General features: G+C 47.8%; 1 protein-coding gene across 2 annotated transcripts; it reads right to left on the bottom strand.

Moving 5' to 3' along the window:
* Nucleotides 1–12,184: 12,184 nt before the first annotated feature.
* SDR39U1 (short chain dehydrogenase/reductase family 39U member 1) lies at nt 12,185–19,362 on the bottom strand. 2 transcript variants are annotated; one of them, XM_054801775.1, is made up of 6 exons: nt 19,311–19,362; nt 18,702–18,808; nt 18,273–18,355; nt 17,506–17,627; nt 16,692–16,835; nt 12,185–16,470 (listed from the first exon to the last, which is right to left on the bottom strand). In XM_054801775.1, exons 1-6 carry the CDS (start codon nt 19,339–19,341, stop codon nt 16,055–16,057), a joined length of 903 nt encoding a protein of 300 aa, XP_054657750.1. In that variant the 5' UTR covers nt 19,342–19,362; the 3' UTR covers nt 12,185–16,054. The 2 variants fall into 2 exon arrangements, with proteins under 2 accessions (XP_054657750.1, XP_054657752.1); XM_054801777.1 differs by having other exon boundaries at nt 19,307–19,359.
* Nucleotides 19,363–25,108: the final 5,746 nt, after the last annotated feature.

Below are 25,108 nucleotides of genomic sequence, written 5' to 3'. Positions count from 1 at the left end.
CACTTGTAGGTTAGGTGGTTTGATGCTCAGCAGCACTTTCTGGGGCAGTTCTAGAAACTTCTAAGGTTTCTCCTCCACTCAACATCCTCAAGGTGACATCAGATATTCCTGCAGACAGAATCTCCTCTTCTCTGACACTACTATAAAGACCCTTTGTAATTATATGACAAGCAGAAATAACAAACAAGTTTACCAAGCTAGCTTTCAGGTGTGTTAACCTAGAGATGAAACTACACTAGATTGATTGCTAAATAGAAGTGAGGAGAGAAAAGGAGAACAACAGTGGCATGGTTAGGGCCCCTAGCATGGTCAGTATCCAGGAGTGCCATGGTACTGTCTTTGCAGGTGATTTATTACAGAAGACTGTAATAACTGTAATTGGGCCCTACGAATTACACCATTCCGCACACTCCATGGAGAACAGGAAAACATGTGACTGACCTTCCTAAGATGATGTGAGGGGAATGTTGTCCCCATCTCACATTTAGAAATTTGCTTACTTACTAAATGAGCAGGAAACTCAGTGGTAAACACAGTTTTCTCATGGAAGCATTACTGTGGTGGGTTGACACTAGCTGGATGCCAGGTGCCCACCAAAGCCGCTCTATCACTCCCCCTTCTCATCTGCACAGGGGAGAGAAAATATAACAAAAGGCTCATGGGTCGAGAAAAGGACAGGGAGAGATCACTCACCAATTACCATCACAGGCAAAACAGACTCAGTTTGGGAAAATTAATTTAATTTATTACCAATCAAATCAGAGTACAGTAATGAGAAATAAAACCAAACCTTAAAACACCTTCCCCCCACCCCTCCCATTTTCCCAGGCTTAACTCTATTCCAGCCCATATCCCACCACTTTGGTGATAAGGAGGCTATGGGAGACTATGTAATAAAGTCAAGGTATACAACATTCACTGCCCTGCCTTCATCCACAGTTCCAGTCACCTCATCATATGAAGTTCGTTGGACATGACTTGTTCTTGGGATGCCCATTGTAACTCTTCCCAATCACCTTCTTGTCCTTCATGTGTTTAGCAATGAGCCCATAATCTTCCCAGGTGAGACTGATCAGCCTGTAGTTCCCTGGATCCTCCTTGCCATTTATGAAGATGGATGTGGCATTTGCCTATTTACAATCATCAGAAATCTCCCTCAATTGACAATTTTAAGATGAGAGAGTACAGCTTTGGAGTGACACGAGCCAGCTCTTTCAGCACTGTAGGATGAATCCAATGTGGTGCCATTGACTTGTACAGGTCTAATTGACTTACGTTATCTTTATCTCCTTCAACCATGGGTACTGTTTCACAAATTCAGCTAGAAAGCTCAGGGACCTAAGAGGCCTGAGGGCAAAGCTTACTATGGAAAACTGATACAAAAAGCCATTTCCACATTCCCTATCACTAGGTCCCCAACCCCACTAAGCAATGAGCCCACACTCTGCTTAGTCTGCCTTTTGCTGCCAATGTACTTTGAGAAACATTTCTTCCTGCCCTTCACCTCCGTTGCAAGGCTCAGCTCCAGCTGAGTATTGGCTTTTCCTGGCTCAGTTCCTATATGGGCAGACAACGTCTCTGTGATCTGAAGTACCCTCTGTTGGTGCTTCTACCTTCAGTGTAGGTCCTTTTTGTGCTAGAGCTGCCAGGAGATCTGTGTCCATCCATGCTGGCATTCTTTTGCACTTGCTTGACTTACTGCAAATTTGAATGCATTCTGTTCTGAGGAGGCTGACATTAAAGAACAGTTTTCCTGTGCCTCTTTACCCTCCAGGGCAGTTTTCCTTGGGATCATCCCAAGAAGGCACCTGAACAAGCCAAAATTTGCTTTTCAGAATGCCAGGGATGCAATTCTGCTGTTTATTTTGCTCAGTCTTCTGAGAATCTTAAACTCCACTGTCCTATGGTCACAACAGTCAAGGGTACATTCAACTTTCATTTCTTAATCCAGTTCAGTGTTCTTATTTCCCTTCTGAAATGACTCATCAATATATATATATATCATCAGTTCCTAATAATAATGCAATGGTAAATATTGCTGTGGAAATTCTTTCTGTTTGCTTGTGCTAACACTTTGTATTACAGTATCTTTCTTCACGTCTTTTTTAACACCCTCCCTACCCTGTTCCTGGATTGCCCTGACCCAGCTGCAGCACCTTGCAATTGGCCTTGTTGAACTTCATGGGGTTCATATGGGTTCACCTCTCTAGCTTGTCAAGGTCCCTCTGGATGGCATCCTTTCCCTCTAGAGTATCAACCAGCTTGTGCAGCAGCACCTCTGCCTGGAATACACCTCACCTAGAGCAATTACTTGAAGTTAAGCTGAGCTGAAGCTTGTTCATGGAGATGCAGGGATTCTCTGTCTAGAAATAGACAACAGAGTCACCCACACAGGACCTGCTTTCCCTAAGCTCCCACTCTTACAATTTGGGCTGGTCTGACATATAAGTTCACTTTAGGCTAGGTGGCCTGTGCGCTATCAAATAAAGGACGAGTGAGGTGGCTGTTTCAGTTCCCATCAGTCAAGAAATCTGGAGAGGGAATCTGCTCACCCTAAAGGGGATAGCACTGCGGTCAGGCTGCTCCTTGTTAGACTCATTGGACAGTATGGTTTAGCTCAGTCCCAATCCCAATTTCTTTCTAATTTCTGGTATTTCCTTACATTAGATGACTACAAAGATGCCTGCATCACAGTCCTTTTTCAAGCTTCTTTTCAGTCAAATAAATGGCATGAATTAAAATTATGGAGATAGTGCGTAAGGTTTTAGAAAAATAATGTTATAATATCCAATGAGTTTGGAGACACTGTGAGGAAGTTTTAAGAGAAGCAGGCAGCTGCCTACCCCCCTGCCCCCAGCCCAAGATGACTGGAGCCATTTCCCTGATGGGCAGTTACTGCTTCTATTTGGAGGGAAAAAAAAAAAAAAATATCTAATTTCTTACAAGGAAAAGACATATGCAGAATAAACCAGGAATTTTTTCTTTTCCCCTACAAATGAATAATTTATTCCGAAAATGGAATTTCAGAGAACTGTAGAGACCAGAACTTTCTGTATAGAGACTTTGTTTTAATTTTCTGTAAAAACAGAATATTTTTGCACAAGTATGGGGGGAGAGAAGAGAACACAATCTGCTTTTAATTAAAACACAAACTTTCTCTTTTGCCTCAGTAATCTCCCTAGCATAAGACTGAGTTCTGGTAAAAATCTGAAAGACAGAAATATAGTGTATATATAATATGTATTATTTTTTTATTCATGTACATTTGAAATATTTTTCATTTTTATGTAGTTCCCCAAAACTGAAAGGCAGGGATTCAAGATTCAGTACAGAATAAATATAATTTTTAACAAGTGAAAATATTTTTAATGCAGTCATACTGTTTGTGGTGAATTCATGCCCACTTTGTGTGCAGTTTGGGTTAGGGAGTGGTATCTCCACACCTACATATCCTGTTCAACAATGCCAATGCTGGTAATAATAAAAACAATCTATTACTGTCATGGAGGAGAAGTCACTTTCCTGTGAAAAGATATTTTTCAAATACAGGATGAAATCGTGCTTGGTTTTTCTCTATTTTTCCCCAGGAAGTTATTGCTGTGGGACATTTCAGGGGATCTTAACATGCAGAAAACTTGTTTTCTCTTAAGAAAAAGTTCTTGTGGTCAAATTGTCCCATTTCACTGCAGCAGTAAGCCTCCAAATGTTTTTCTGACCTTTGTCAGTTTGTCAGTGAGGTCATTCCAATAAAGATAGTTTGTTTAATTCTTCTCATGATTAAATACACTGAATAATTAGTTAGGCATAGAAATTGCAAGTGTAAGATCTGAAGGGGTTTTTTTTAATGCTCTCCTATTTTATTTCTAGGTGGTTAAAATCCCATAGTATCACAACAAATTTCCCAGCAGCACCTATGTAGGCAGGAGCTGGGAGTCTCCGCTGGAGCAGCAACAGAGAACTATACCTCACAAAACTCACTTCCCTGCAGAATGGGGCACAGTGGTGTGTGACAAAACGTGTCGTGGGAAAAGCAGTGAAGCTAGGTCTTCATTAGGCAATGGAAACCATAAGTACATCTTCCCCAACAACTTAGGGAAGTGCAGTTTAATCCTGAATAATTCTTCTGCAAAGCAAAAATAAGAATTTCAATGAGTCAATGATAGCAGTGTAGAAAAATGTAATTTTATTAATTATAGCAATGATCAGACATTTTTGGCAATGATCAGACTCTGTGATATACTAGAAAGAAAAGTTTAGACCATTTCAAGTGGGCAAGTTTCATTTCAGAGCAAAAACTAATATTTAGAAACTAAGTTTACAATAGAAAAGAAAAGAAACAAAAAGAAATGAAATGAAATGAAATGAAATGAAATGAAATGAAATGAAATGAAATGAAACAAAAAGAAATGAAACGAAAAGAAACGAAAACAAAAAAAAACAAAAAAAGAAAAGAAAAGGAGAAAAGAAAAGGAGAAAAGAAAAGGAGAAAAGAAAAGAAAAGAAAAGAAAAGAAAAGAAAAGAAAAGAAAAGAAAAGAAAAGAAAAGAAAAGAAAAGAAAAGAAAAGAAAAGAAAAGAAAAGAAAAGAAAAGAAAAGAAAAGAAAAGAAAAGAAAAAAGAAAAAAGAAAAAAGAAAAAAGAAAAAAGAAAAAAGAAAAGTTTGGTTGTAAGGGACCTATAATGATCATCTAGTTCAACTGCCTGACCACTTTAGGGCTGATCAAAAGTGAAAGCTTGTTTTTAAGGGCATTGTCCAAATCCATTACAAACATTGACAGGCTGAGGGCATTGAACACGTCTCTAAGAACTTTCAGTTTGACCACCCTCTTGGTAAGGAAATGTTTCCAAATGTCAAGTCTGAATCTTCCCTAACACTGCTTTGAACCATTCCCAGGCATCCTGTCCCTGGGTCCCAGGGAGAAGAGCTCAGCACCTCCCTGTCCACATCCCCTCCTCAGGAAGCTGCAGAGAGCAATGAGGCCACCCCTCAACCTCCTTTTCTCCACAACAGACAAACCCAAAGTCCTTAGCTGCTCCTCATAGGACATGCCTTCCAGCCCTTTCACCACCTTTGTTGCTGTCCTCTGGATGCACTGAAGGACCTTCATATCCTTCTTAAATTGTGGGGCCCAGAACTGCACACACTGATTATCAGAGGATGTAGAAACACAAAGACTATTGCTGAAAACCAAATACTGCAGAGGCAGAGGGCCTCAGAACCTGGGACAGAAGTTCAGCCCGATCCTTCTCATCTGCTGTGTGGAGCTTCTTGTCCTTTTCTGTGGTTGAAGGAACTCAGATTGCTCAGTGGAAAAGAGAGGTCAGAGAAAGTTGACCATGCATGGGATTCAGGTCCTTCAGCCTCTTGTCACATCCAATGGGCAGGAGTTTCTTCACCATACCTTGCATCTCTCCGCAATCATTTCCCACATTTGGCTTAACCCCAGGATCATTTAAAGCCCAGAAGAGTCCAAAACTCCAGCAGCACAGTTGCAGATCATCTCACAGTGACTCTTGCTAATTGCAAGTGAAGCTAAATATGGGAACAGAGCAGCACCTTCACATGCATGACTTTAGGACTCACTGCAGCTATTGTCCCCTCCTGGCCCTTCAGAGCTCATGTTTCTACACCATGGCTTTTCTGGGGATCAAAATACCTTCCCTGTCATAGTGCAGGTCCAAAGATCCTCTTTTCCACCGCTGAGGAGCCCTGCCCTGCTGAGGTCAATACATACACCAGCTTTCTGACTCTTCCTCTTGCAGATGGGTGTAAGATAATTTTAGGCTACAGTCAGATTTCTCTTATGAAGGGTAGCAGAGGATGCTAACATCTTTAGGGGAAAAAAGGAAAAAAAATCCAGAGTTGGGGCTAATGAGCCTGCACAAGCTGAGTGAGCTCTGGGGACCTGCACAAGATGCCTTCCACATTTAACAACCATACAGAATCACCGAATCGTAGAATCCTTAGGTTGGAAAACACCCTTAAGATCATTGAGTCCAACCATTAACCTAACAAGTCCACCATTGTCCCTAAGCGCCACATCTACACGGCTTTTAAATCCCTCCAGGGATGGTGACACAACCACTTCCCGTGACAGCCTGTTCCAACCCTTTTAGTGAAGAGTGCCGAGTACAAAGGGAAAATCACTTCCCTAGTCCTGCTGGCCACACTATTTCTGATACAAGCCAGGATGCTGTTGGCTGCCTTGGCCACCTGGGCACACTGCTGGCTCATATTCAGCCGCCTATCAACAATACCCTCAGGTCCTTTTCTGCTGGGCAGCTTTCCAGCTACTCTTCCTCAAGCCTGTAGCACTGCACGGGGTTGTTGTGACCCAAGTGCAGGACTTGGCACTGAGCCTTGTGGAACCTAATACATTTGGCCTTAGCCCATCGATCCAGCTTATCCAGATCCCTCTGTAGAGCCTTCCTACCCTCAAGTAGATCAACACTCCTGCCCAGTTGGGTGTCATCTTACTGAGAGTGCACTTGATCCTCTCATCCAGATCATTGATAAAGATATTAAACAGAACTGGCTCCAGTACTGAGCCCTGGGGAACACCTCTTGTGACTGGCCACCAACTGGATTCACCACGATTCTTTGGACCTGGCCATCCAGCCAGTTTTTTACCCAGTGAAGAGTACACCCATCCAAGCCATGAGCAGACAGTTTCTCCAGGAGAATGCTGTGGGAAACAGTGTCAAAGGATTTACTAAAGTCTAGGTAGACAACATCTACAGCCTTTCCCTTATCCACTAAGTAGGTCACCTTGTCATAGAAGGAGATCAGGTTAGTCAAACAGGACTTGCCTTTCATAAACCCATGCAGACTGGGCCTGATCACCTGGTTGTCCTGTGCATGCTGCATGATGTCACTCAAGATGATCTGCTCCATAACCTTCCCCAGTACTGAGGTCAGACTGACAGGCCTGTAGTTCCCCAGATTCTCCACATGGACACAAACAGAGACAGAGACACAGATGACACCCACAGCTGGTCACAGTGGGACAGCCAAGGTGCTGCATCAACAGCACCCCCACACAGGACACATATAACGCACAAGCACAGACAGCCACATCCCCTCCTCTTCTGGGTCTGGCAGAGACAGGAGGCCACTAGTGCAGGTACACACACGAGACTGTCAGGCTGCACAAGCACATGCACATTTGCAGGTCCCTCGAGCACCAGCATAACCTCTTTCTCCACCCAGCATCCCTACCTGGGCCTCAGCCCTCTGACCCACCCCACAGGTCCCCTACTCGCCGGCTGGTCCAGCTCAATCCACCAAACACACAGCACTCACACACTCGTCCCACAGGCACCCCACACTCACAGGTACCCCTGGATACCAGGATGGACCCTCTGCCCACCTGATGCCCCTGCCCAGACCTGGGGCCTCATACTTGAATGCTGGTCCAGCTTGAAGTTTGGTGGTGAATAGAAACACAAACTCCACACACATGGTTTGTGGGGGATACAGACACTTGCTCTCACAGCAGCCAGGCACACGGGCTGTCACCCATGGTTCTGCTCCAACTGCCAGCACTGAGCCCCTTGCCTCACTTACACAGGTAAGGGTATGTGAAAGGAGAGTATCTGCTGCTTTAAGGGTATCTAGTCAAGGACCTTCTCAATGCAAAAAAGGATAACAAGGAATGGAGAAAGCCGTAAACAAGAACATACAGGGACACAAACCTGACTAATAAGGGAGGCAGCGATGAGAACCAAACCTGGTCAGCCACACTAATTGATGTGCACATGCAGGAGTGTGAGAATGTTTACTCCAGTGAGTTTATCTGACTGGGGACATCCTCAAATGGGATGATAAGAAATGGACACAATAACCAAAATACAGGCACAAACCTCATAAAATAGATGGAGATAATGGAAAGAAACAAACCTTGCCGTTCACACTAATTGATAGCCTATCAAGAAACCACAGGTGCCACTTCCAGGAAGATCAACATGGACTTTGCGACAATTAAGTGAAACACGGGAGACCCTGGATGCAGACACAGGCTGGAAGAGGTGTGAAATAGATAGAACTGTACAAATCCATGAGGGATGTACAGGGGAAGGGGACACAGGGTGTTGATGAAAGGGGTATAAAAAGGGCCGGTCAGGTGTAAATTGCAGGCAAAATGGCTTTGGGAGTACAGAAAGAGGAACAACATATATGTCCATGCTAGCCTTCACCAAAGACTCATAAACCATGAGGGCAGATTAGCATGTTACCCAATATGAAAAGTCAGTATCCTGAAATGTTGTAACTAATGGCTTTGTTAGGGCCTTTGGATTTGTCTTACAAGTAATCCTTTGAAGAACCAGAACTTGAAAAGGAAATAACTGGATTGAATGACAGACTTGTCCTTGACAGTAGCTTTTCTTTCCCTTCCCAGCCCCCAAACACATAGTCTGCCATTTTCAATTTGGAGTGATGTGCATGGCTCTGTCCATGTGTTTCTGTGAACACATGGGGCGGGTGGGGTTGAACCAACACATGGTCCCTACATGCAGGTCTGGCAGAGGCGGGTGTGCGTATGTGGTTGGAGACTACATTGAGGAATTTGGGAGGTACATATTTGTCTTGGATTCCAGCTTCTGATTTACAGTTCTTTAAGTCGTGAGATGGGACATTTGGGTTAGACCAGGATACCTATAGGAGAGGCAGTCATAACATGCCCCTAAAATCTCAGAAAATTGTCCCAGGCAAGTCTGAGCCATGGTTCACGGGAAATGAAAGGGTATGGGAAGAGAAATACCAACCTTAATTAGGAAAACAGCAATGTCTTACCATTTGTGAAAGAACGTGTAACATGGACTAATGTTACAAATAGTGCAGAACTACCACGGGTTCCAAAAACTAAGAATTAAGCCTTGCTGTCTTTGATCACAGAATCATAGAATGGTTTGGGTTGGAAGGGACCTCAAAGATCATCTAGTTCCAAGCCCCCCTGCCATGGGCACAGACACCCTCCACTAGACCACATTGCCCAAAGCCTCATCAATCCTGGCCTTAAACACTTCCAGGGATGGGGCATCCACAACCTCTCTGGGCAACCTGTGCCAGTGCCTCACCACTCTAACAGTAAAGAATTTACTTCTAACATCTAATCTAAATCGACCCTCCTTCAGCTTAAACCCATTACCCCTTCTCCTGTCACTACACTCCCTCATAAACAGTCCCTCACCAGTTTTCCTGTAGGCCCCCTTCAGGTACTGGTAAGCCGCAATTAGATCTCCCTGGAGCCTTCTCCTCTCCAGGCTGAACAATCCCAACTCTCTCAGCCTGTCCTCACAGGAGAGGTGCTCCATCCCTCTGATCACCTTCGTGGCCCTCCTCTGGACTCGCTCCAACAGCTCAATGTCTCTCTTGGACTGGGGCCCTGTGTTGGGTTTTGTGTGGCAAGGTTTTGGTAGTGGGAGGGGCTACAGGGGTGGCTTCTGTGAGAAGCTGCTAGAAGCTTCCCCTGTGTCTGATGGAGCCAATGCCAGCCGGCTCCAAGATGGATCCGCCCCTGGCCAAGGCCAAGCCAATCAGCGCCTCTGTGATAACATATTTAAAAAGAAAACAAAGGAGTTAAAGGAAGTTTTTGCAACCAGAGAGAGGAGCGAGAAGATGTAAGAAACTCTGGAGACACTAAGGTCAGTGAGGAAGGAGGGGGAGGAGGTGCTCCAGACACCAGAGCAAAGATCCCCCTGCAGCCCGTGGTGAAAACCATGGTGAGGCAGGCTGTCCCCTGCAGCCCATGGAGGAAGGATGAGGGGGTGTAGAGATTCTACCTGCAGCCCGTGGAGGACCCCACGCTGGAGCAGGTGGAGGCACCTGAAGGAGGCTGTGGCCCGTGGGAAGCCCACACTGGAGCAAGTCCGGGCCGGACCGGTAGACCCGTGAAGAGGGGAGCCCACGCCAGGGCAGGTTTGCTGGCAGGACGTGTGACCCTGTGGGAGGGACCCCACGCTGGAGCAGTCTGCTCCTGAAGGTCTGCACCCTGTGGGAGAGACCCCACGCTGGAGCAGTCTGCTCCTGAAGGTCGGCACCCTGTGGGAGAGACTACGCTGGAGCGGTTTGTGAAGGACTGTAGCCCGTGGGAGAGACTCCATGTTGGAGCAGGGGAATGTTGAGAGGAGTCCTCCCCCTGAGGACAAAGAAGTGGCAGAGACAATGTGTGCTGAACTGACCGCAACCCCCATTCCCTGCCCCCTTGTGCCGCTGAGGGGGGAGGAGGTTGAAGCCGGGAGTGAAGTTGAGCCCGAGAAGATGGGAGGGGTGGGGGGAGGTGTTTTAAGACTTGATTGTATTTTCTCATTGCTCTACTCTGTTTTGCCTAGTAATAAATTAGATGAATCTCCTCTCTACATTCAGTCTGTTTTGCTCCTGACGGTAATTAGCGAGTGATCTCCCCCTGTCCTTATCTCGACCCAAGCCTTTTGTTAGACTTCTCCTCTCCCATCCCGCTGGGGGAGGGGTGAGTGAGCAGCCGCGTGGCACCCAGCTACCGGCTGGGCCTAAACCACGACAGGCCCCCAGAGCTGGACGCAGTACTCCAGGTGGGGTCTCACAAGAGCTGAGTAGAGGGGCAGAATGACCTCCCTCGACCTGCTGGTCACACTTCTTTTGATGCAGCCCAGGACACAGTTGGCTTTCTGGGCTGCAAGCGCACACTGCCAGCTCATGTTGAGCTTCTCATCAATCAATACCCCCAAGTCCTTCTCCTCAGGGCTGCTTGCAATACATTCCTCGCCCAGCCTATAGTCGTGCTTGGGATTGCGCCGACCCACATGCAGGACCTTGCACTTGGCCTTGTTGAACTTCATGCGGTTCACATGGGCCCACCTCTCCAGCCTGTCAAGGTCCCTCTGGATGGCATCCCTTCCCTCCAGTGTGTTGACCGCACCACACAGCTTGGTGTCATTGGCAAACTTGCTGAGGGTACACTCGATCCCACTGTCCAGGTCGCCGACAAAGATGTTGAACAGTGCCGGTCCCAGTACCGACCCCTGAGGAACGCCACTCGTCACTGTTCTCCACTCAGACATTGAGCCGTTGATCACAACTCTTTGAGTGCGACCATCCAGCCAATTCCTTATCCACCAAATGGTCCATCCCTCGAATCCATGTCTCTCCAATTTAGAGACAAGGATGTCATGCGGGACAGTGCCAAATGCCTTGCGCACGTCCAGGTAGATGATGTCAGTTGCCCTTCCCTTATCCACCGATGCTGTAACTCCATCATAGAATGCCACCAAAATTTGTCAGGCACAATTTGCCCTTAGTGAAGCCGTGTTGTCACCAATCACCTCCTTATTTTCCATGTGCCTGAGCATAGCCTCCAGGAGGGTCCGCTCCATGATCTTGCCAGGTGAGAGTGACCGGCCTGTAGTTTCCTGGGTGTGCCTTTTTACCCTTCTTAAAAATGAGGGTTATGTTTCCCCTTTTCCAGTCAGTGGGAACTTCGCCAGACTACCAGGACTTCTCAAATATGATGGAGAGTGCCCACTTCATCCGCCAGCTCCCTCAAGACCCGCGGATGCAACCCATCAGGTCCCATGGACTTGTGCACCTTCAGGTTCCTTAGGTATTCTTTGAACCTGATCTTCTCCTACAGTGGGTGGTTCTGAATTCTCCCAGTCCCTTCCTTCTGTGACCTGGGCAATGTGGCTCAAGCACTTGCCGGGAAGACTGATGTTGCGATGCGACTCCGCAGTCAGCACAGAGCTAACCCTGAAGCAGGTCACCAGTGCGGATCACTCAGCTCTGCCGGAATGAGACCAAAACTGCAGGATCCACCTGGCCACAGACATCCCATGAGTGGGTGCCTGGAGAGATGCAGATATCAAAGCCAAACAACTGGACTTGCCTATACAAACTGTTACACTTACAGAAGTGTTACTGATCTTAAGTGCCTCAGTAGGTCTATTGCCTCTGATGGGGCAACCACAGCCCTTCACATGCACCCCCCGCCACAGTCAATGTTCAGAGGAGTCAGGCTCCTGCCCTAATGCGTGCAGCCCACAGCAGGGCCCATTTATGGGAGTGAGGAGTGGTGCAGCTTCTGATACGGAAGGAGCATGTCTGCTTTTTTAAGGCTATCTGGTCAAAGGAGCCATAAACAAGAACAGAGATAAACCTGACACATGGTCAGGAAGGTTGTGATGAGAACAAACCTGACCAGACACCCTAATTGGTAGGATGTGTGGAGCGAATCTGAGAACATTTATTTTTACAGTTGGCAAGATAAGCAAGAGGAGGGAGACACAGAGTCATAAAACCTGACCAATCAACATTAACAAAGACAATAACCTGAAACAAACGTTGCCAGTCACACTAATTGATGAGCTCTCAAGAAGCTATGGGCAACCAGAACATTGCAATTGGTAAGGATGCAAACCTGCAAGTTCCAGGATGTTGGATAGAGCCAATGGGACTGTGCCAGCTGTTGAGGGGATGTGCAGGGGAGGGGGAGCTGGAAGCAACAAAGAGGGCGGTAAACAGAAAAGGGGTGTAACAGAGGCTGGTCAGGTGTGAACCCAGGCCAGTCAGTGCTAGTCTGACTGAGCTCTACACTTGCCCACCACAGCCTGTCCTGTCTTATTAAACCTTTTTCATAACTCTCTCTGCATAATCTCACTCTACCCCATGTATGTGTGCTGCAGGGACTAAGTGCCAGCTAGTGGGGGACCAGTGCGAGTGGATTTGGTGCCAGCTACTGAAGTCAGAGTGGGGGAGCCGGCACCCCTGGCCTGTGGGGTCAGCTACTGGAGACAGTGCAGGCCCACCCTACAGCCGCTCTGGGGGTAACTCTGTGTGTCCACAAAACCAGTTACAGGGGAGACCAGAAAGTGGGGGGGAGCGAGGGGCTCCACACCAGCAGCTGGAGTAGGACAGCAGCTCACAGCTTGGGTGCCTGGTGCTGGATGCCAGGGGAGGCGTCCGTATCTCCCACAAACCAGGTGTGTCCGTGTATCCACCAGCAAACTTCAAGCTGGACCAGCTGTCAGGTAGGAGGTCTTGGGTCCAGGCAGTGGCATCGGGTGGGCAGAAAGTCCATGCTGGTACCTGGGGGTACCCATGAGTGTGGGGTGCCGTTGCGATGAGTGCGCGAGTGCTGCGTGTTTGGTGGATTAAGCTGGACCAGCCGGCAAGCAGGGGACCTGTGGGGTGGGTCTAGAGCCTAGGTAAGGGTGCTGGGTGGAGAGAAGGGTTTTGCCAGTGCTTGAGGGACTCATGAGTGTGGATGTGCTTGTGAACCCTGGGGGTGTCATGTGCGTCTGCCAGCCCGAGTGGGAAGGGACATGGCTGGCTACACTTGTGTTACATGGGTCCTGTGCGGGTGCTGCTGACAGAAGCGTCTCAGCTGGGGCCATCTGTGTGACCAGCCATGTCAGTGCCATCTGCCTGTGTGTCATTTCCCCGTGTGTGTGCACGTGCCTCTGATAGGTGCTCAGCTTCAGGGTTCATTGAACCTGCCAACAGGAAAGAAGCAGCTGTGTTCCTCAGCTGGCACCTGGGCACCAGGCTGGGCGGACAGCGGCCAGGCAGGAGGATCCTGGGCTGGGGCTGCTGAAGGCAGCAGCCACTCTTGACATGTCTTAACAATTATAAGCATTCACCTCTAAAAGAACAGAGAAATTTGCCCCAAGTCAGAGTAAATCTTCAAAGCACAGCTGAAGTACTGCAGTCGGCTCAGACATGCTTGCAGAAACACTCTGCTGTCACTGAGCTCTACAGACCTGGCTATGCCTGCATCGGGACAGCACAAGACCTATACTTAAAATCACAAAGTCTTGCAGCCTGGGGGCCAGGGTTTGTTTACGGTCGTCAAAAAGAGACAGTGGTCCAATCTAGATCTCAGCTTGCTGTCAGCCTAATACAGATGTTTTCTGGCAGCACAGTAGACAAAGGGGCATGGTGTGTGTGTGAATTTATCATGACGGAAAGTCCTAATTGCACCCAGCAGCCAGTGTTTTCAGCTCCCATACTGGGATTCAGTGTCAGCAGCTCATTTAAGTGTCATGTGTTTAAGCCAAACGTCATGCAGAGACAACCCATCAAGATCCTGAGTGAGTTACCCAACCAGGCAGGGAGTGTGAGGCCTGGGAACTCTGCTTAGTAGTGGTCTTTCATGGGATATGCAACCATCTTTTAGAAGAGCTGCAGGTTGCCAGTGCTTCTCCAGCCATACTTGTCTTTATTTCCAATCACAACCCAAAGCTGCTGCAATCATCAAGGTACATACATGTACAGAAACAACCTAATTGGGCTGGCTAACCAGCTTGCCTGACAGAAGGATGCTGTAGCCCACATCTGGGGAAGCAGACTGAAGCACAGGACTCTAAAAAGGTAGCTGGAGTAACTGAAGATGAAGCACTGCTGACTGTCCCCACAATGAACTGGGCCTGTAACTCAGAGTAGGTCAGCCCACTCTCGAGGACAGGAAATTGAGGCACATGGGACGGTGACCTAACTCACAGGAAGCACAGACACAAGCACAGGGAGTATCTCAGGCAATGTTAGTTTCATAGCTATTCCCAAAGTCCCAGCTCACCTGGCTGTGCTCACACTGACTACACTCACACTGACTGCAAGGACTACCTCCAATTCCAGGACAGTCCCACTCTAATTTTTCTGCCTGGCAAGTCAGCAGATTGCCATTCTGTCCCCAGCTTGGACTGAGCAAACAGGCAGATGACTGGGGAGTCTAGACTCCACCAAGATTGCCCCTTCAGCTACTGCGACTACATTAACCTGGCATAAATCAGAAATATGTGGACAGCTCTTGTTCTGGATGGTTTCTTATTTCAGGAGTAGAATAGGTCTTTTTAACTGCCTGAAGTGCTTTTTAATACATTTTTCTAGTCCCAAATTACTCCACACTAGGGATATTTCTCCAGAAGCAGTGCTATAACGAACTTAACTGCTCTGTAGACTTCACATCCAGCAACCCCCTTAGGCATATGAAAATGGGTTAAAGGAAGCATGTGAACATATTTCATGAGATGATGAACTTGCAATGTTCTCCAAAAGAGAAGAGGTGCAGCTTCCTGAGGCAGCCCAAGCAGCCTGGATATTCTCACTGCCCAATCAGTGGGAAGTCCTTGAACACAAGTACCACCTCATGGGATGAATAAGGGAAAACAACCCAATCTGGTATAACTACAACGAAGGCAGTGGCTGAAGTGTTCCCTGTAAACTAAAGCAGTGCCTTGCACTATCTCACACCAAGATGAACCACCCAGTTTCTCACCAGCATGAGCTCAGATGTAGTGGACACTTATGCAAGGCCTCAAGAGCAGTCCAGGGGCAACAGTCCCATGCCATCCTTGTCCCTACAGGCTAGCAAAGCAGTGCCCTCCTTCATCCCCATCACAGCATCAGGGTTATGCAACCCTGGAGGGGTGCGACTCTTAGGCCTAAACTCAGCTGGAAGTTCTGACACAGCAACTTGATACCAGCACAGAGCAACCACAAGAAAGGAGATGGCAAGGTCTCCAAGACATCCATATCCAGCAACATTAGGATCTTCGCTCAAATGGATCAACAGATGGATCACACAACCACAACTCCATTCCCTTTAAGACTGAGAAAAGCAAAGCAGAAGAGCATAACTAGGTCTCTACATGACCATGGGGAAAAGACATGGGAAAAAACAGGAAGAGGGACTTGCAGTAACATGGAGAATGGCAACACTTGAACACCTCTTTCCTGCTGCCACCTCTGTCTCTCAGGGCAAGAGACATTATACCTTTCAGCTGCTCTGCAAGCAGCTCACATGCACACTGTGGAAAAGAGAAGATGGCAGATTCAGCAGTCAGAATCCTTAGAGGGGCTTGTGCCCTTCCTCAAATGCAGGTGATGTGGAGATTGCAACTGGCAATAAGAGGGATGACTCCTAAACTGGGGATGCACAAATAGAGACAGAAGGCTCACCCTCTCTGTATGGGGATGGGGAAGTGTCAAGAAGTGGCAGGGCTACGCTCTTTGACCCAGGGGCAGGCATGTGAGCCAGGGAGCTCACAAAAACAAGACCCAACCCAGCCCAACTGAGGGATCCTCAAGCCACAATGTCCTTCAGAGCTCCAGTCAGGTCAGGGAAGATGAAATGGTAGCCGCTCTCCAGGGTGCGCTTTGGCACTACCCGCGGGCCCTCCAACAGCATCACAGCCCGCTCTGCCCCAAAGACAGCCCGCACAGCCCAAGCAGGCACTGGCAGCAGTGCTGGGCGCCCCAGGGCTGCAGCAAGCTCCTGAGCAAAGGTGCCATTGGAGGTGGCAGAGGAAGATGGGGAGACACCGTTGAGGACACCTTGCAGACACTCACTCTCCAAGGCATGACACACGATCCCAGCCAGGTCCTGAACGTGGATCCATGGGAAAGGCTGGAGCCCAGAGCCCAAGGGGCCTCCTAGTCCCAGCCAGAAAGGCCAGAGCATTTGAGAGATTGCACCACCACCTTGGCCCAGCACTACCCCTGTGGAGAGAACAGAGTGAGACCAGGACCATCCACAACAAAAGACAAAAGCCCCCTTTGCCCCCAGATCTACAACCAGGAGACAATCCTTAGAGGACTGGACTGGAACAGTACCCCAACAAGGAGAGGCACAAGACCTGATGTTCTTTTCCCTCCTCTTCCCTGTCTTGCCCCAGCACCAAAGCAGAGCCACCCTGAACAGGCATGATGCCCCATCTCACCAGATCTCACCACAACACCACGAGTTGGGCTCCCAGGAATGACAGCTGCAGCCTCCCAGGAGCTCACCAGGCATGAGAAGAAGTCAAAATCCCCCCCAGGGCTGTCCTCAGTATACTCAGCTGTGGGACTAGGGCGATAATAGCCTGCGGGTGTAAGAGCAGAAAGGGGTCAGGGTTGTATCATGACAGCAGCCACCCCCCTTTCCCAAAATGGACCCTCTTCCCTGCCTCCAGGAGCCCAGAACTCAACAGGGACATCCTCATATCAACAGCACAATGTCTCTCTGATGGCAATGTTGACGAGTTTTTGAACTACCAATGCGCTCTGCAAGTTCAGTGGAATACACTAATACACTGAGCTGGCAGCCCCAAGAACCAAATATAACAGCAAGCAATGCACTGAGCTGGCTGCACGGAAAGGTGCTTGCTCTAAAACTGGGCATCACAGATGCTAAATTGTGGCAGCTTTAAGAGCACGAAGAAATGCAAAGCTGGAGAAATGCAGGTGGATTCAGCTGAGGCCCTGCTTCAACATACTGGTTCTACAGGATATCTAAAGGCTTCCACAGGAAAATGGAAAAAAGGTCCTGTCCTAATGACATCAAGAGAAAGCACAGGGACCCAAATTCCTCTAGCAGTTCCAAAAAGCTTGATCAGCTTGCCTAAACTTTAGGCTTGCCTAAACACAGTGACACTGATAGCAATAAAGCTGGCATTTCAAGGCAAGATGTGTACCCCCATAAGTGTGTTTCTGTCTGGAGGTATACCACTCCAGGTCAGCATGAGTCATGCCTTGGCCAGGCCAAACCAATACCTACGCCGGTGACAAGGACCCAAGCACGAGGTGGCTGTTCAGCATCAGCAATGGCTTTCGCCAAGGTCCTGGTGGTCTCAACCCGGCTGCTGATGACTTCCCTGCAGAAGGCATCATTCCATCTGGGAAAGGGAGTGTCACTGATTATTGTCCCCACAAGGACATCCAAGGAAACAACAGCCCTAAGCTAGGGGGGGGGGGGCCCAGCAGACACTTGCTCACGAGCATAGCAGAGGTCACGTGAATTTCCTCCCCCATCCCAGAGCAGGGAGAGGACATAGCATCTTACTACCTAAATGCATGGGGACTTTGGGAGATGGTGGCTCTCCACTTCCCACAAAAGGCTGTGGGTTTTGGATTGCCTTAGGACAAAGGTAGCAGAGGAGCTGGACACCAGAGCTGGGTGTGGTGAATTCTTCGCAAGCATCTGGTGGAGGCATTTCCAAAAACACCCTCATAGAAGTCAAACTTTGGTTCTGATTTTGCATTATCTAAATGCAGGCATCCACTGTCATTTTGGAAACATGGAACTACTTTGCCTGGCCTCAAACTATCAATCCAGAAGAGAACCTGTCTTCCAAAGGTCTCCCAGAACTTAACAGGCCCAAAATGTTTTGGATACTTGAGGACCCAGATGTCAATGGTTAGGTAACCCAAGTGCTTCCTGGACACCCTGTTTCCTCCCCAGATCCCTTCCACATTCTGTGACAATACTGGGCTGTACTGCCTTCACCTTGTCCTAGCAGCACTATGGAAGATCAAGTTACCTGCGGAAAGGGTTGAGGACATTTTCACCAGCTAAGTTCACCACAGCATCACACAGGGGCAATCCTGAATAGGACAACTCTTCCTAGGAAGGGGTAACAGAGACATCACACGCCCAGCCTCCCCTCTGCTCAAGCCCTTGCAGCAACCAAGCAGGGCTGGCTGCTAAGAACTCCAGCCAGCTCCTTCCCAACCACTGCAGGAAACTGCCTGGAGCACAAGCATGAATGGAGAAGGTTTTGCTCCTTGGAGCTACAGCGGTCCCCATCCCAATGACTATGACCCATGGAGCACCCAGGAGCCCAAGAGTACACCCACAGGAGCCAGATTCCCCACTGCAGACTCCCTGCATGCCATGGCAGGCCAGGGCAAGCGGGCTTGTTCCTAAGCCCTGACACATTCTCCCTCCTGTGACCGCTTTCATCTCATACCCAGCTGATCCGACCCTTGCCCCCTTGTCGTGAGACGTGGGTCACTTCATGCCCACGGCTCCGCAGCAACTGAGTCAGGGCTCTGCCCACAAAGCCAGTCCCACCACCTAGGAGAAAGACAGGACATTACAGATCTGGTACGCTGATTAGCACCCCAAGGCCTGCACAGGCACCCCCATTACCATGGCCAGTGCCCCGGGGACATCACCCTGGGCCCAGACGCCCGTGCTCAGCTCCCCCGTACCACAGCCCAGCCCTGAGGGCCTCCACTCCCCCGTGTCCGGGCGCCATGGGCCATGTCCTACCCCTAGCCCAGGGAGGGGACAGACATACACGGACAAATGGCCCCAACCGCTCTCCGCAGCGCCCTCAGTCCAGGCCCGCCCCCCTTTCCCAACCACGGCCCCCTCAGAGCCCCCGCACGCAGCTGCCGTGCGCAGCGCCCCGCAGCCCGGCTCAGCACTAGTCCCCTCCGCCGGGCGGCCTCCCGCGCCCACCCCGGTCCCGGCAGCGGCCTGGCCGAAACCCCGTCCCTGCAGCACAACGCGCACTGCCGAGGGGGCTCCGCGTACCGACCGTGCGGACCCCGCCGCGCCCCCACTCACCCACCAGCACCCTCATGGCCGTGCCAGGTGCGCATGCGCCAGACAGCGCGATTGCGCATGCGCCTCCCGAGCCCGCGCCCCCCCGCGCACACTGTTACTCCCTAACCTCAGAGGAGGGCGGGGGGGGGGCGTTTAAAGAGGCAGCGCGGCCCAGCGCGGTAAGTCCCACGGTGCGAGCGGGAAGGAAGGAAGGAAGGAAGGAAGGAAGGAAGGAAGGAAGGAAGGAAGGAAGGAAGGAAGGAAGGAAGGAAGGAAGGAAGGAAGGGAAGGAAGGAAGGAAGGAAGGAAGGAAGGAAGGAAGGAAGGAAGGAAGGAAGGAAGGAAGGAAGGAAGGAAGGAAGGAAGGAAGGAAGGAAGGAAGGAAGGAAGGAAGGAAGGAAGGAAGGAAGGAAGGAAGGAAGGAAGGAAGGAAGGAAGGAAGGAAGGCATCCTTGTGTCTAAATTGGAGAGACATGGATTCAATGGAGGGACCACTCGGCGGATAAGGAATTGGCTGGATGGTCGCACTCAAAGAGCTGTGATCAATGGCTCAATGTCCAAGTGGAGAACAGTGACGAGTGGTGCTCCTCAGGGGTCGGTACTGGGACCGGCACTGTTCAACATCTTTGTCGGCGACCTGGACAGTGGGATCGAGTGCACCCTCAGCAAGTTTGCCAATGACACCAAGCTGTGTGGTGCGGTCAACACACTGGAGGGAAGGGATGCCATCCAGAGGGAACTTGACAGGCTGGAGAGGTGGGCCTGTGCAAACTGCATGAAGTTCAACAAGGCTAAGTGCAAGGTCCTGCATGTGGGTCGGCGCAATCCCAAGCACGACTATAGGCTGGGCGAGGAATGTATTGCAAGCAGCCCTGAGGAGAAGGACTTGGGGGTATTGATTGATGAGAAGCTCAACATGAGCTGGCAGTGTACGCTTGTAGCCCAGAAAGCCAACCATGTCCTGGGCTACATCAAAAGAAGTGTGACCAGCAGGTCGAGGGAGGTCATTCTGCCCCTCTACTCAGCTCTTGTGAGACCCCACCTGGAGTACTGCATCCAGCTCTGGGGGCCCCAGTACAGGTGAGACATTGAGCTGTTGGAGCGAGTCCAGAGGAGGGCCACGAAGGTGATCAGAGGGCTGGAGCACCTCTCCTGTGAGGACAGGCTGAGAGAGTTGGGATTGTTCAGCCTGGAGAGGAGAAGGCTCCAGGGAGATCTAATTGCGGCTTACCAGTATCTGAAGGGGGCCTACAGGAAAACTGGTGAGGGACTGTTTATGAGGGAGTGTAGTGACAGGAGAAGGGGTAATGGGTTTAAGCTGAAGGAGGGTCGATTTAGATTAGATGTTAGAAGTAAATTCTTCCCTGTGAGGGTGGTGAGACACTGGCACAGGTTGCCCAGAGAGGTTGTGGATGCCCCATCCCTGGAAGTGTTTAAGGCCAGGATTGATGAGGCTTTGGGCAATGTGGTCTAGTGGAGGGTGTCCATGCCCATGACATGGGGGCTGGAACTAGATGATCTTTGAGGTCCCTTCCAACCCAAACCATTCTATGATTCTATTATTCTATGAAGGAGGCAGGCACAGGTTGCACCTGCTGCATGGAGAGATGAGAAAGCAACTCAGAGGAATTAATTCTTAATCAGTTACTTAAAAGTGCTGAAATTAATGCCAGTAATACTGCTGCAGCTGAATAAATATGGTCTTGGTACTGCAATTGGCAAGCCATAGATTTTTTGTTAGCACTGCAGGCCTCAGAACTTGTCTTGTTCTGCTTGGAGAATGACTCAGTGATTATTACCTAACTTATTTTTAGCATTGGTTTTGCTTTGGGCAATGGAGTGATGCTTATAATAATGTTGACACAATTCTGTAATGAGTAGATAATAGCAACTAGTTATTATTCTGCATAGACTGAATTATTTATGACCCTGCAATAAAAATGAAATGGAGTGTGTTGGGTTTATGTGGCAAGGTTTCAGTAGCACAGGGGCTGAAGAACAGCCTTTGTGAGAAGAGTCCAGGGGCTGCCCCCATGTCAGACAGAGCCAATTTCAGCCAGCTCCAAAACAGACCCACCGCTGCCCAAAACTGGGCAGCGACACTGGTGGCACCTCTGTGATAACATGTTTAAGAAAGAGTAAAAACCACTGCAGCAGCTGTGCAAGAGAAGGGTGAGAAAAATGTGACAGAAACAGCCCAGCAGACAGTGCAGAAGGAGGGGGAGGAGGTGCTCCAGGCGCCGGAGCAGAAATTCTCCTGCAGCCTGTGGAGAAGACCATGGTGATGCATGCCATCCCACCACAGCCTGTGGAAGACCATGGTGAAGCAGATATCCACGCTGCAGACCATGGAACCACCATTGGTTAACTGTTCACTAAAGAAATGCAGACTTTTGGCTGCTTGCTACAAGAATCTTTGTAAAATCCATCCAGTTGTAAGGGAAGTTGTCAGACCTGGGCAGATGGTTGCAGGAGAGGGATTCATCAACCCCGACTGAAGAATCCTTATGAAGATATCTTTATTTTCTGAGTTGCTCAAATGCAGCACAGTTGGGACCTTACATTTCTTTAAAGATCTCTACAGAAGACACAAGGATCTCTGTAGCATCTTGAGATTAAACCACTCCTTTCCATGACCAAAATGCATTTCTGTCTGCCATCCTCATCTCTTTCATGCCTGGACTGAGGCTTAAACATAATGAGAAGCAATGAAAGTTATCTCATGAAACTTTGGACAGGTTTGGTGGTCATTGATAAACACGGATGTTCAGTCTGGGCTGATGAATCCTTTCTGAGATGTCCATAGCAGAACTAATCTCACAAAATTTAGATGACTACAAAGTCAATTTGTACACCTGGGTCAGTCCCCTGTCTCCTATATACAGTCACTGGAGAGCAATAGATGTGGTTCACCCCATCCTAAGGTTAAGATTTAAAGTAGGGCACTCCAGTTTCTCCTCTGGAAGTGTCTGGTTTTCTACATTGACTACTAAGAGACATGACTCGCTCAGATAATCACAGCTTTTCTGGAAAAAAACAAAATAGTCCTGTATTTCTGAGACATTTGAAGTATAGAATAAACACTTCCCGAAGACTGCTTCATCTCATTTTAATGGAAATGACTAGGGTTAGATGAAATACTTTCTTGACATCTTTCCTTCACCAGAAGGGAGTCAGACAAGTAACTCAGGCTTAGATATCCGTGTTTAGTAGTCTAAATTTAGGGATGAAATACACCCTAAATCTCTTTGTTTATAGGCATGTGGGATCTGGTTCTGTTATTCATCAGGAGAGTGAGCATGGCACCCATCAAACCCATCATGTAAGTGAACAAGAATGTCCCATATATCCTTAGATGGATATAGAGCATGAGCTGCTGAAGAGACACAGCTTTTCAACTACTATGAGACTGACTTCCTACCTTAAATAATGGGATTCATGGGTTTTAGCTTAAAAGAAAATAAAATTAAGACATTAAGTGATGAAGGCAGTGAATGGGACTTTACAGGGACTCTCTCCATTCCATGATGATTTGAACTACGGATGTGTATATAGTGATAAACTAAGTAGCCCCCAGACGTGTTCCCCAGCTAAGGCCAGCTGACATGGTCTGGTCAGATCCATGTAACTAAATTGTTACTTTTTAAGTAGAGTATTAATGCCTTTTGGGACTTATCCCTAGCCTGTTCTAACTCCTGAACAATGCCCCAGATTAGTCTGGGACAATGCTGCTGGTCAGAGTTCTGACCATGCATAGCCAGTGATGTACAGGAGAGCTTCTTGTCACTGTTTAATATGCTAATGTAGCTGAGGAGTCCTGATTCTTTGCTGGAGGAGAAACCCAGTAAAGAAAATCTAAACAACTAAGCCAGAGGGATGTGCTTACTGTGATGGGTTGACCCTGGCTGGAGGCCAGGTGCTCACCAGAGCCACTCTCTCACTCCCCTCATTCACTAAACAGGGGAGAAAAGGTATAACGAAACGCTTGTGGGTCGAGATAAGGACAGGGAGAGATCACTCACTAATTATTGTCACGAGCAAAACAGACCGAACTTAGAGAGGGAATTCATCTGATTTATTACTAGGCAAAACAGAGTAGAGGAATGAGCTGTCCTAAAGGACAACTCAAAGCCTTATTCAGGTGCATTCTTACAAATGTAGATCAAATGGAATGGAATTGAGACAGTAGGAAGTGCATGGCAGAGCTGAGTGGAAGATACCTTAACCCTTCTCTACTCTGCTTCAACCTAAGAGCTTCTCTTCTGTTCCCTGTAGACACTTTACCTAAGTATGAACCTAAAGTGGAAGACATCTACTTTGACTTACATTAAAGATAGATGTAAGTGGTAGATACCCTCAGATACCTGTATGTTCAGTGGAAGAAAATGATACTTTAGAGGGGAATACATCCCTATGATTGATAATGATAAAGAGGTATAACCCTCAATTAACCTTAAATGGGCTTGGATAACTAGTTCAGAAACTGGAATTTATTGCTTAGATAACTATAATTAGAAAACTCTTAGCTGTGCTGTCCTTACCAAATTACAGAGGCAGCATGAAGAATTGTTTGCATTCAAGTCAGAAGACATCGTGATGCTGGAGACAACTTCTACCTAGTCAGTCCAGCAGCTTCTCACAGAAACCACTCCTGTAGCCCCACCCTCCACTACCAAAACCTTGCCACGCAATCCCAAAACAAGTATAGATTTATGTAAACAATAATTCAAAAGGTAAATTATTTACAAGAATTTCTTCAAGGCATTTATACAGTGTTACATTTAACATGTTCAGCAGTTACGCTATGAATTAGACTAACAGGAAGGTATTAGAGGAGAAATGCATGAGGAATGAGTGATTAGATAAGTTTTTCCATTATCAAAAGTGATGAAATCAACTGCAAACAATAAAAAAGTTATAGCCATTTGCCTTTTGTAGTTTAAGCTATATTAGTGGTAATATGCCTTAAGAGGAATTCTGAATGCTTGATCATGCACAGGTTCCCCTTTCTGATTCCACATGATATTTACAAGAATTTTGTCAATTTGCGATAAGATGGGTAAGATTTTTTCCTTCAAATGCTGGCCACCATTAGTGATCTTTATGTCATTCTTAATAGAATTATCATGTATAGGGCAAATTTAGAGTCCTCCAGTGTATACATCTAAATATGGATAATCATGTAAGCTTATATACCCAGTGGAGGCAGTTCACTTGGAGAAATGTAGTCTATTTTAAGATGGCATTAATTGTTCCCTGTAAGTGACTCTGTCCCTCTGTTGACTGCCTAGGGAATGTAGGGCTATTATCTAGGATGTGGAATTTATATTTTGCCATTCCAGAAGAGCACAGATCTACCATTAGCCCTATGTTATACTTACTAGCTATGTCTGGTTTTCTTGGGTTTTCTAAGACATGTAAAATAGTGTGGACAATACCATTAAGTGAGTTGAGGCTCCTGAAAGTCTTCTGTCCTGTGTTTCAGGTCAGATAAATCTATTTACTTTTCCCAGATTACTGTATATCAACTTGTCTTCTAATCATTTGTAAAGGATGTATAATTGAGGAACTAGAGGATTGGATTCACCTCTTTATCTGTATACAACACTGGCCTTTGAACTGGACTCCTCTGTAATCAATGGGGAGAGAGAGGTGAGTTAAAGAGATGATGCATATAGGCTATTTTATAAATATATTCAGATGGGAAGACAATCTGGAGGTGTCTATTATTTCGCATCCCACCTAGATGGAATCTAGAGGATTCTTATCACCTAGACTCTTAATTCTGGGATAGCTGAAGTTAGATGAGGTCAATGTGATCTG

Source organism: Grus americana, chromosome 22, assembly GCF_028858705.1.
Source record: "Grus americana isolate bGruAme1 chromosome 22, bGruAme1.mat, whole genome shotgun sequence".
NCBI lineage: Eukaryota > Metazoa > Chordata > Aves > Gruiformes > Gruidae > Grus > Grus americana.
The sequence above is the reverse complement of the archived record's forward strand: the minus strand, read 5'-3'. Positions and strand labels throughout refer to the sequence as shown.

Bases quoted from the DNA above. Each gene is read 5' to 3' on its own strand.
- SDR39U1 (XM_054801775.1), bottom strand. From the start codon at position 19,341: ATGCGCACCTGGCACGGCCATGAGGGTGCTG. The intron at 17,628-18,272 runs GTAACTTGATCT...TCCCTTTCCCAG, and splicing joins GTCCTCAACCCTTTCCGCAG to ATGGAATGATGCCTTCTGCA. The intron at 16,836-17,505 runs GTATTGGTTTGG...TTACACCCGCAG, and splicing joins GGTCCTTGTCACCGGCGTAG to GCTATTATCGCCCTAGTCCC.